The following is a 12,232-nucleotide window of genomic DNA, read 5'->3' on the forward strand; positions in this document are numbered from 1 at the left end:
TTCATAGTTTCGAAGTTCCACTTTAGGATTGCTATTCATTTAACATGTTGCTCTTCTCAAACAAGCAACACACATATGTAAATCTGATTCTTTCAATACTTTTTGGCCCTTGTGAAAAACACATATATATATAGTAATTTATTCCAAATCTTAATTTTTCTTACCATGTGTTAATAATTTGTAAGTTATGAAAAGTGTGCACATTTTACCAAGGGACATAATGGTATTATGTGGGTGGCTCACTATTAAAAGCACATGCTGCTAAGTTATAAATAGGAAAATAACAGGCTGCACTCTCTTATTTTCATCAGCAGAAACACAGTTTACTGTTGTTAATCTCCACAGCATATTCAGGGCACATATAGCACAATTTTAGGTGCTTGAATGTTGTTCTAAAGCTGTCAAGTTTATTCTTCAGAAAGTCAGTTTTAAATTGAAAGTTAACTTTTCTTTTAGTTTACCATATGCCAAGTATGGGCAACTTGTTGCCTCTTAATTGCTGAAGACCTTGGCTTCCTAGCTTAACTTGCCCCTCTGCAGCTGGGTGATATGCATTTCGGAAGTATACAGTCATCATTTCAGTGCATTGCTGCCCCTCAATATGGTCTAGACATGAAAGACACACCCCATGGGTTGCAGCTAGGGGAGGACTATACTTGGGTGCATTTGCCTGTGGGCCAGTGAAATAAGATATGTTAGACGGTTGGCCATGAGTGGAGATACTTCACCATTTACATATTGATCAGATGCAAATATAGGCTATAGCTCTGTCTTTTAGGGCAGAAACTGGCAGAGCAGACCCATGAGACAGCTCTTATATGCACATATGACTGCTCAATAATGTATATGACTGTTCATATCCAAATTCTCCTTTCTTGGTGACAGATTGCCTTTAGGTTGTGGAATAAATACTGCATTTAACCACTTAAGCCCAGGAAGATTTTACCCCCTTCCTGACCAGGGCCTATTTTGCGATTCGGCACTGTGTGACTTTAACGGACAATTGCGCGGTCGTGCGACGCTGTACCTAAACGAATTTGATGTCCTTTTTTTCCCCACAAACAGAGCTTTCCTTTGGTGGTATTTAATCACCTGTGCGATTTTTTGATCATGCGCTATAAACAAAAAAAGAGCGTCAATTTTGCAAAAATAGCAATATTTTTCAAATTATTTTATATGAAATTCCCCAACAAAAAACTGTAAAAATCTAAATTTTTTAACATTTTCGGCCAATTTGTTTTATGCTACATATGTTTGGTAAAAAAAATCGCCAAAAGCGTATTTTGATTGGTTTGCGCAAAAGTTATCGCGTTTACTAACAAAGGGAAAGATTTTTGTCATTTTTGTTTTTTTTTAACGCGTAATGGCGGCGATCTGCGATTTTTTTTTTTGCGGTACTGCGAAATTGCGGCGGACAGATCTGACCCTTGACTGACATTTTTGACACTTTTGGGGTTACCAGTGACATTTCTACAGTAATCAGTGCTATACATATGCACTGTTACTGTAAAATTACACTGGCAGTGAAGGGGTTAACTTTTTTTTGAGAGGGAGGGGCTGTGTGTGTCCCTAGGGCCGTGATTCTAACTGTGATTGGCTGTGGCTTGAGCTGTAGGAACAATGATCAACAGTCCTACATAGTAGAACCGTGTGATCACTGTTTCTACACAGGGGAGAATGACAGGCAGCTTGTTTACACTAGCCGCCTGACTTTCTCCCTCTGCAGCGACGATCGCCGAGTGACCGGCGGACATCTGGTCTGCCGGTCACGTGCGTGCGGGGGGGGGGGTCCGTGACCACGCGGGAGCGCGCCTCCGGGGGCGCGCGCTCGCTCGCTCCCTAGACCCTCACAGGCTAGCGACGTAGATCTACGTCACTTTGCCTGTGAGGGGCTGACTGCCGACGTAAATAGTCGTGCGGCAGTCGGCAAGTGGTTAACCACACATAGATAAACAATATATGTTTTTTTGTAATATATCACTAGTATCAGTATATCACTAATTGCATATTAAATATATTGTAAATCATACTTTCATTTCCAAGCTGATTTAAAAAAAATTCCAGAATAGGCCAGAGTACATACACAGCTAGAAAATACTTTCCTTGATTTCCAGTAGAGAATGCTTTTTTTAGGAATGACTGAGACATGGTTTAGTAATCTGACTTCAAATTACACACCAACCTTACACACAAAGGATTTTACAATTTATATAAGGATAGGTTAAAAGAGCAATCAAGGAGCAATCGTGTAAATAGGTGCACAGGATTGCCAGAGAGGTAGAGATGGTAATTATAGAGAATACTACGGCTCTTTGTCATTAGCTCACTTTGGACAGCAAACATGTTCTGTCAATTTTTCTTTTTTTTTTTGTAACTTGAAAGCACAAGTAGAACTTTTAATAACTGGCCCATTTTCTGCAGACCGTGAAGCTTTACCCTAGACTGTAGGGCTTTCTAAATGGTATATGTCAGTCTAGTCCTGTGAAAGCTATTGATCTGATTTTTAAAGGTTGTCTTTTTTTTAAAACAATTGTAAATGACAATTGAGTTTGTAGAGATAAATGTATCTAACTCAAGGATTTACCTGCATATTTAGAGCTCTAAACCAAGTTCTTTTTAATAGAAAAGCTCATGTTTTACCCTTTTTCCCATAACTTCCCTACTTTCCAAAAATACTTCACTGAAAAATCTGGTCATGTGCAAAAATCTTTTTTTTTTTTCAATGTGTGGTACAGGCCAGGCCCTCTTTAAATTGTTATGAATCTTAAATTCTGAAGTTCTAGTAAAGTTATACTTATGGCATTGTTGTGTTTAAATTTATACTGTCATTTAAGAATTAAATCTACTAGAAGCTCTTGCACATACAGTACCTGCAACAGTTTTCAATGTCCTCTGCTAGGGCCAAATGGTGAGTCAAACTGAACAGGCAAAACTCTGGCATTTCTGGCAGCGATGGAGCTGGACTGCCCTTTCCACCTCACACACATTCCTATTGACCAGTGAGGTGGCCCGTGATATTGATGGGCCAATCTCAGTGTGAATGAAGGGCAAGCTTCGACACTACTCAGAAGTGTCAGAGCTTGGTCCATTCTAAATGGGTGAATGGCTATCTTATTTAGGTGACCATCTCTTAAAAACAAAAGACCCTTACATTCAGAACATTAACAATAAAGGCTCATTCATACCTAGTCGATTTGTTAACTCATACAGCAATTTAGATGGGCTGCCAACACTAAAACAGACAAAAACAGACCAAAAGTCGAACAAGTCATGCAGTGCATGGTAGTGCTAGTGTGCTGCAACACATGCATTGAAACCTTAGAACACTATTGAAAATGAATGGTATCACAACGAGCTAATGCATGTATGGTGCCTTACCGCATGTTGCAGTTATACGAAAAATTACATAGGTGTGAATGGGCCCTAAACATTCACTGCACTGTGATGCACCATGTCAGACTGAATCTGGTTTCAGTCTGGGCCAGTTTATTTCAACCAGGGTGTCTTCTGGGTTCTATAAGGGTACCTTGGCAAAATGCTTAGAAATTGCCACAAATGGCTACAAAATTGTCAACAAGCCAGTGAGTGAATCAAGCCTCTTTTTTCTTACGCTATACCACAGGTTTTTATTGTGCAGCATTGGGCACCATGCAGGCCAGACACTGGCATCCTAACCACCAATGACAATATCACTTGATAAGGAGGATATCGGGCACCTGCACCACATCCTTGCTTGCCCCTCTCCTGCCCCTTTCTGTCAGAACTGGGGTCACATTAACAGAGAAAGGGAGAGAAAATGAGAGAGAAGAGAAACACTAAAATAGTAGTCAGCACCATTTTGCAAAGGTGAAGGAATAAATCACCTGTAATGTTGGGTGACCCATATGTGTGAATGCTGCTGCCATATGTAAAACTATTTGTTTAGCTTTTTACATTTTAGAATAGGGCACCTTAAGATTGTGCAGAATTTTAAATGATGCTTTGACTGAAAAAGGTTGAGAAGCACTGGCCTGGGCTGTTTATGTTTAGCTGCACGGAGATCTCAATGAAGAACGTGGATACCTAAAGTCGGGGTGATCGGTACTTATCTGATACCATGATACCAGTGATAAGATCACTTTGAGTCACCAATACCAGCACCAACGATAAAAGGTTAAGCCATGTTTTAATTGATGTTTCATAAACTAAAAAGGTCATTATGAAAAAACATTTTTGAGAGTTTGTATCTGATTGATATTGCATTAGAGGGCTCAGATTTCAGTCTGCTAAGCAACATAAACCAAGGCTCATAATGTAGAGCAGGGGTGTCAGGCTCAATTTCATTGTGGGCCGCATCAGCAGTTTGGTTGCCCTCAAAGAGCCGGCTGTATCTGTAATACTAGATGTCCAGAGCATCCCACCATCAGAAATTAAGAGTCCTCCACCCTCCCTTACATCCCAGTGCTCCCCCTTGTGCTGCTTCGGGGGAGGAAGCTAGGGGTTGAGCTGGGAAACCGAAAGTGCAGGGTCTGGAGGAGGACCAGGGGAGGGCTGGAGTCAGCTGCTGGAGTCTGCTGAATGCTGAATCCAAGGGAGGCAGAGAGGTGTGCTGCAGCTTTACAGAGAGGCGTAGGATCTGTAATAGGAGTTCTGTTTACCTCTCTGTTGCCAACTGCTGAGACAGAGTGGGGGCCAGAGATAAGGCGGGTGCTGTAGCTGCAGGAGAGGTGCAAGGGCCACATGAAACGGACTCGTGGGCCAGATTCAGCACTGAGCCTTGTGTTTGACACATGTAAAGTAGAAAGTGCCATGGAAACGTTTTTTTTTTTTTGTTGTTTTTTTTATTATTGTATGGCAGAGTCAAGAAACTTTAGAAAAAAAGTGAAAAATAAAAATAATAAGCAGAAATAGTTTGTATAACATATTTTCATTAACATTAAGGTTGCCTTTGGTATAGTTTACATTTTGTTTGACCCTCTTGTGAATATGTGTTTTGTTTTTGTTTTTTTCTGACAGAAAGACATTGGAAACATGGACCTGGTGATGGAGTCTGATCTGGGAACATTTAGGCCTCTTGGTATACAGTTTTCTGGAAAGCCAGAAGCCCGGACCATCATGTCAGAAGTCATGCAGCTGCTTGCACCTATCAATATAACCAAACTGTACGACCCTGCAGAAGGAACCGATATTAGTTTCTGGATGCAGGCTGGTGTTCCAGGTGAGCAGTGCTTTAAAAGATAATACAGTGCAATTTTATATATTACATTAGAGCTTTCTCATAAAACAGTGCACATAGCAGTCATGAATGATGCAAAAATGTAGTAACCTAGTTTAGCCAATAGGATTTCAGTGAATTGCAGGCAGATCATTAAAAGGTTAAATTCTGAATATTATTGATTACTGCACTTTGTACTTTATTCTTTGCCTTCAATGAAACCACGCTGCAGAATTGTTTGCTGCATTAAATAGAGTAACTAGATATGGCAAACCCCTGTTAGTGGATTTTGATTTTGTTCTGCCTGTGCCCCAACTTTCATTTCACATACTCTTTAACATTAAGTTATGCATTCTTTTTTTTTTGTTGCTCAGAATAGAATTTTAAAATCTCCATTGATGTAGTATTTTTGGCACCAGAAAGCAGCTAATATTGACAGCAGCTTAAAGGGCAGTCTTGTAAATGGGGTACTACACTGCATTTGGGGCCTGGTAAAAACAGATACTTCTTACCAGGGATTTTTTTTTCTCAGAGAGAAGGTGCAGGAACTCGCCCCTCTCCCCTAGGTCACACTTGTCTCCACCCACCCCTTTAGAAAACAGGGAACCAAGTACAAATTGGGGGATATACAACTAAATTGCAACGGAAAACCATTTTGTTAATAAAAGCAATGCAGTAAAATAAAGAGATGGCCCAATCCAGCAAAGAGACATCCCCATATATTCAGCAAAGAGATGGCCCAATCCAGCTAAGATACAGTACATCCTCAAATATTCAGCAAAGACACAGCCCAATCCAGCAGAGAAACATCCCCATCCAACAAAGAGACATCCCCATTCAACAAAGAGACATATCCCCATTCAACAAAGAGACATATCCCCATTCAGCAAAGAGACATATCCCCATTCAGCAAAGAGACAGCCCAATCCAGCAAAGAGAAAGCCCAATCCAGCAAAAAGACATGCCTATCAAGCAAAGAGACAGCCACATAGATTCAGCAAAGAGATATCCCCACCCAGCAAAGAGATTTACCCACCCAGTAAAGAGACATCTCCACCCAGGAAAGAGACATCTCCATCCAGCAAAGCAAAGAGACAGTCACAGACACAGCACAGCCCCAATCAGCAGCATTGTCACTTTACCTGAAAATGTCTAAAAACTTGTCTTCAAAGACCACAGTAAGCACAGTCAGCAGTCAGGGGGACAACCCACCTGATGGATCCGCAGCTCTTCAACACAGCTGAGCTGACTGCCACCAAAATTACCTTCCAGCCTGCAGGGAAAGGCAGGGTGGAGCGGAGTGCAACTCCGCCTTCCTCTCTTTTAGGCTGCAGCCTGTGTTCTGAGCTGTATTGCCTTATGCTCAGTCCGTGGCTGCCATTCTTTGTGGACACAGTACAGTACACAGTGACGCAGAGAGAATTCATTGCTCCCATATTTTTCTTATTTGGCGGAGGTGTCAGAACGGTGTTCTGGCACGTTCCGACAGAAAAAAAGCCCTGCTTCTTACCACGCCCTTCCTTCTGCTGGCTATAGTGTAGATCCTATAGCTTGACTTGGTATATAAATCATCAAACACTAGATAATCCAGTCCAATATATCTATAACATTTAGATGACATGACAAAGCTGCTTTTCCTAGACCCCATACCTTTGCTAAAATCATGTAATTGCCCTCAAAAGTGGGCTTTATGGTGGGGAAGGGTATGCAACCTGTACCTCACAACCTTCTGAGAAAGGAAAGAAAGACATATTTTAGGGCAGAATAGTTAGGCAATGGATACATCCTTATCACACCCCCAATAATGTGGACTATAACCAATTAAAGTGCAAGAATGATTACTTGAATCCACTGGGGCTTTTTTCATAGCTTTGTTTCTTTTAGATTAGTGTTTGAAAATAGCTAGTGTGATACTCTGAGGGATGGAAGAATGCTTACTGTATTATAAACCCTTATGGCAGTTAAATGGTACATATATTTTGATTATTGCAGCAGAGACAAAATACGGACATTGTAGAAGGAGTACCGTACAGAGACATATGATTCTGAAAGTGAAATAGCCCCTCCAAATGAGGGAGAGTTGGGTGCTATGCAATACCTACAGTATATTCAACTGCAGTTGGAAACCTCCCCCATAAGTCCCCCATAAATCCCTTACATGAAAAAGTGGTACTAAAGGACCCTTTAAGCCTCAGGCGCCAGGGAGCAATTACCTATGAACCCCTATTTTTTCTTGGCTTTAAAGCAGCGGCAGGATAAAATGATATCCCTGACTTGAGATATCTGTGTACTTCATGGCGCAGAAAGTACAACTATGTTCAATGATCATGGCTGCTGCCCTTCTGAGAACTCTTAACTATCAACTTTGAAAAATGAATACGGTTCTATAATTTGGCAGCTTTGGGTGTGTCTCTGTAGAAGAAGTCAATGAGGTGTGCAAGATAGCACTGATGTGTATTTCTGCATATGGCTTCATTGGCACTGATGACCCATTACGGGGCTGAGAAGTAAATTAAGTTGCTGTTGCTGCTGTAAATCTACAAGGAAAATGGAAGGCGAGACTCGCACTGACAATCAAAGACATTAACTAGTCAATTAAAGTGGGAATCATGAAAGTTACAGAAAACAACTGACACATTTCAGCAACCAAGGCAGGAATATAGATTTGCATCCTCACATTGAAATCTATAATTTTATATTCATAATAAGCCATTTACATTTGTTTAATGTAGCAGAAAATAACTCCTTTTTATACCACTGTCTAAGGAGTCTTCATGCTCACAAAAACTATTTTCTGCCAAGCTTTATGAGGTATAATTAAGGATTATTTCAGAGAATGATAGGGTCAGTGCATTCTGCTATGTCGTAAAATAGAACGGCACATTGAATGACAGACGGGAACACAAAGTGCAGTCTTGCAATAAATATGTTGTCACATTCACACCTAGCTCATCACAGAGCGTCTGTGTTATGGAACTCTCTGATTGACAGCGCAAAACACACTACATCATTCTTATGGAACAATAAGGCAGGAGAGGGAACACTGCGGCGTTTAATAGACAAGAGCTTCAAAAGCTTAAATTGAAGAAAGGCCGGTGTCATGTCTGAGAAAGTACATCTAGGTGATGGAGCAGCTTTTTATCGAAATGTGACACGTTTATGTTCTTTAGATATACTTTGTCTAGTCTTTTATGGGACTAAATCTGAGTTTGTCTCTGAAATTTAAAGAAGATCTTCAATGTGGACAAAAATCACCAGTAAACTTTTTAAAGTTACGTTATTTGTACTTTTAATTTTTTGGGCTTCAAGACTAAGGTAGGTTGAACCACAACTACAGCCAAAGAGCTATATAGTTGAGGTAGATATACTGTATGTCAATTGTTTTCATTGCAAAAAAATATTTATAATTCTGTTTGCAGCATTTAGAATCCCCTGAGAATCAATGAGTAGTAGTACAAAATACAACTAAAGGCACCTGTATGAGAGTCTAAACAAGTGCCAAATCGAATTATTATGTGATGCACAAGCCTCATAAAGTAAACAAAAAATGTAATTTATCTCTCTCATTAATTTTTGTCTCACACCCTTCCCCTCCCGGACACTGCAGCTCACGATGGTAGGTTTTCAGCCACAGAGGCAGCACTGCCAATGCAGAAAGCGGTGGGCAAGACTGGGTGTAGCTAAAAGCTGATTGACAAGATACAGGCGTATGAATCAGCAGTGACAATTTTTTTTCTTTATCCCACTAGAGCAGGAGTTCCCAAACTATGGGTCGGGACCCACTGGTGGGTCGCGAGCTGCGTTTGAGTGGGTCACGCAGAGCAGGAAATCACAGAGCAGGCCTGCTTAAATTGTGCTGTGCGATCCCGCACAAATTACAGAGAGCCAGAGCAGTCAAATCGCGATTGATTCAGGACCTCACCCAAGCAGTTTACAGAGGCTGGTCTGCATTTCCCACGAGGAGGATTCTTGCATCAGTGAGTACGTATGTGGGCTGTTATGTAGGATATGTTCATGGGGTGCAGAGCCAGCTCCTTGGTCTTGCTGGTGGCAGCGGTGGTGGCTAGACTGGTGGCTGGATTTTCTCAGCTATAGCGGGCAGAGACGGCAGCCTCTGTGTCATAGGAGGACCAGGTGGCCAGGCAGTGTCAGGAGTTCATGGCAGCTTCTGTGACCCCAGTAGAGGATCTGAAGTCCAGCATAGAGCTCCTCATCATGGAGACTCTGGGTGAGGTGTGCTGTGCCCTGGAGAGGGCAAACAGGGGATTCACCTTCACTGTGGATCGCTGGGAGAGGAAGGAGGGTAAGTGCCATATAGCCTGCTGATCACTGTCCTGGGGTGGTTAATTTCTGTCCTCTGCCTGCCTTATACTGTCTATGAGGGTGCTGATTACCTACAACTCCACTTATATGCCACTCATGCAACAGTTTTTTGACCCCTCACTTAGAACATCTGGCAAGTGTATTCAATAATAAATTGAAAAGTAGTAAATTGATATGTTTAATTTAACAGCCCCATCCCTTTAAAAATATGCATTGTTATTATTATTTGCATTTATATAGCGCCAACAAATTCTGTAGCGCTTTACAATATTCAATTACAAGCAAGTGGGTCCCGAAAAATAACTGTATTCAGAAGTGGGTCTCGGCCCAAAAAAGTTTGGGAAGCCCTACACTAGAGTGCAAGCAGGTGCAGTCTATATTAGAGAGGACACTCTACTGAGGAGCAGTGCAGCATTGTTGCCATACCATCACATAAAGCTGCATTAGGTAAACTTTACTGGAAGGCTCAACAGATATTTGTGGAACTTTGCATGGGGACTAAGGGAAAACAGTAAATGCAGATGCAGTTATAAATATGTACTGCTGCACATATTTGTTTTTTAATGGGAAGCCATGATTCAGCTTTAGGCAGCTACCCTTCTAGCTCCTATAACTGACAACATATTAGGCTGACAGTACTGTGAAGTTACTTTTTAGAACAAGTCTAGATGAATGCAACTAATAACTAATAGCTGGGTGGTTTACAATACATAGCCTTCCATTTTCTGAGTCTCACTTCTACGGTGCAGAGCATTCCTGGAATACAATACCAAGAACGATTCCACAAAGTTACACTACAACTACTGCAAGTTTATGTATGTATTTTATTGTATGACAGAAATGGATCCGAGGATGTTTTTAAATCTATTTTCCTGGAGTTCAGCTTTAACCACTTAAGCCCCGGAAGATTTTACCCCCATTCCGACCAGGGGGTATTTTGCACTGCGTGACTTTAACGGACAATTGCGCGGTCGTGCGACGCTGTACCTAAACGAATTTGGCGTCCTTTTTTTCCCACAAACAGAGCTTTCTTTTGGTGGTATTTGATCACCTGTGCGATTTTTTGATCACGCGCTATAAACAAAAAAAGAGCGTCAATTTTGCAAAAATAGCAATATTTTTCACATTTTTTTTATATGAAATTCCCCCCAAAAAAATGTAAAAATCAAAATTTTTTAACATTTTCGGCCAATTTGTTTTATGCTACCTATGTTTGGTAAAAAAAATCGCAAAAAGCGTATTTTGATTGGTTTGCGCAAAAGTTATCGCGTTTACTAACAAAGGGAAAGATTTTTGTCATTTTTGTTGTTTTTTTTTTAACGCGTAATGGCTGCGATCTGCGATTTTTTTTGCGGTACTGCGACATTGCGGCGGACAGATTGGACCCTTGACTGACATTTTTGACACTTTTGGGGTTACCAGTGACATTTCTACAGTAATCAGTGCTATATATATGCACTGTTACTGTAAAAATACACTGGTAGTGAAGGGGTTAACTTTATTTGGGAGGGAGGGGCTGTGTGTGTCCCTAGGGGCGTGCTTTCTACTGTGATTGGCTGTGGCTTGAGCTGTAAGGACACTGATCAACGGATCTACATAGTAGATCCATGTGATCAGTGTCTTTACAGCGAGGAGAATGACAGGCAGCTTGTTTACACAAGCTGCCTGACATTCTCCCTCTCCCCCGCCGATCGCCGAGTGGCCGGCGGACATCGGGTCCGCTGGTCACACGCGCGGGGGGGTCCGTGACCACGCGGGAGCGGGAGCGCGCCTCCGGGGGCGCGCGCTCGCTCCCTAGACCCTCACAAGCAAGCAACGTAGCCCTACGTTAGTTTGCCTGTGAGGGGCTGACCGCCGACGTAGATAGTCGTGCGGCGGTCGGCAAGTGGTTAAAGACTAGGTCTTAACCGCTCTTAAAATATTTCAGTCAGCAAAATGACAGTGACCTTTGCTGGACTGAATTACACTACTTGCATTGCCTAGTTGTGTCCACAGATTACATAGGAAGTCTGTCATTAATAAATGTTTTTTAGAACTGGATTGAAATAGTGTTTTTCTTTTTTTTTTTTGCTACAGTGCATCCGGAAAGTATTTACAGCTCTTCACCTTTTCCACGTTTTGTTATGTTACACATTCCAAAAATAGATAAAATGTATTATTTTCCTCAAATCAGCTTTTGGATTAGTCTGACATGATCTGCCCTCAGTAAGGCCATGCTGCTTTGGGTCCAGCAAATTATGTATTTTTAAGTGATCAATGATCCTTCTTTTCAAGAGAGATTACATTAACTTGACTACAACTGATGTTAAACTCGCTGGCCTGTAATTACCAGCTTCTACCTTGCTGCCCTTCTTGTGGATAGGTACTGTCAGTTTGCGGCAAAAAACGCTGTAAAAAATTGCGTGACTTTGAGGTCGCAAATGTGTGAAAGGGGCCTTCAGTAATTAAGTTATAGTGTGACCCCTTTCAATGCAGAGAGACCAGCGTGCCCCCTTTCAATGCAGAGAGACCAGTGTGCCCCCTTTCAATGCACAGTGACCAGCGTGCCCCCTATTAATGCACAGCGACCAGCGTGCCCTCTATTAATGCGCAGTGACCAGCGTGCCCCCTTTCAATGCAGTGACCAGTGTACATGTCCCCTTCAATGCAGTGACCAGCATACATGCCCCCTTCAATGCAGTGACCAGTGACCAACGTACACGCCCCCTTCAATGC

General features: G+C 41.7%; 1 protein-coding gene across 4 annotated transcripts in view; it reads left to right on the forward strand.

Annotated features, from left to right (window-relative positions):
• Positions 1–12,232, forward strand: part of CPQ (carboxypeptidase Q) — a 740,357-nt gene that overhangs the window by 658,455 nt on the left and 69,670 nt on the right. For all 4 annotated transcript variants that reach the window (XM_082258858.1, XM_082258857.1, XM_082258856.1 and 1 more), the window contains exon 7: positions 4,996–5,197. In XM_082258858.1, the coding sequence (XP_082114984.1) occupies positions 4,996–5,197 (202 nt within the window). The remainder of the gene's footprint in view (positions 1–4,995; positions 5,198–12,232) is intronic.

The sequence above is a fragment of the Pelophylax lessonae genome (genome assembly GCF_965119305.1).
Source record: "Pelophylax lessonae genome assembly, chromosome: 5".
In the NCBI taxonomy this organism is placed as follows: Eukaryota; Metazoa; Chordata; class Amphibia; order Anura; family Ranidae; genus Pelophylax; species Pelophylax lessonae.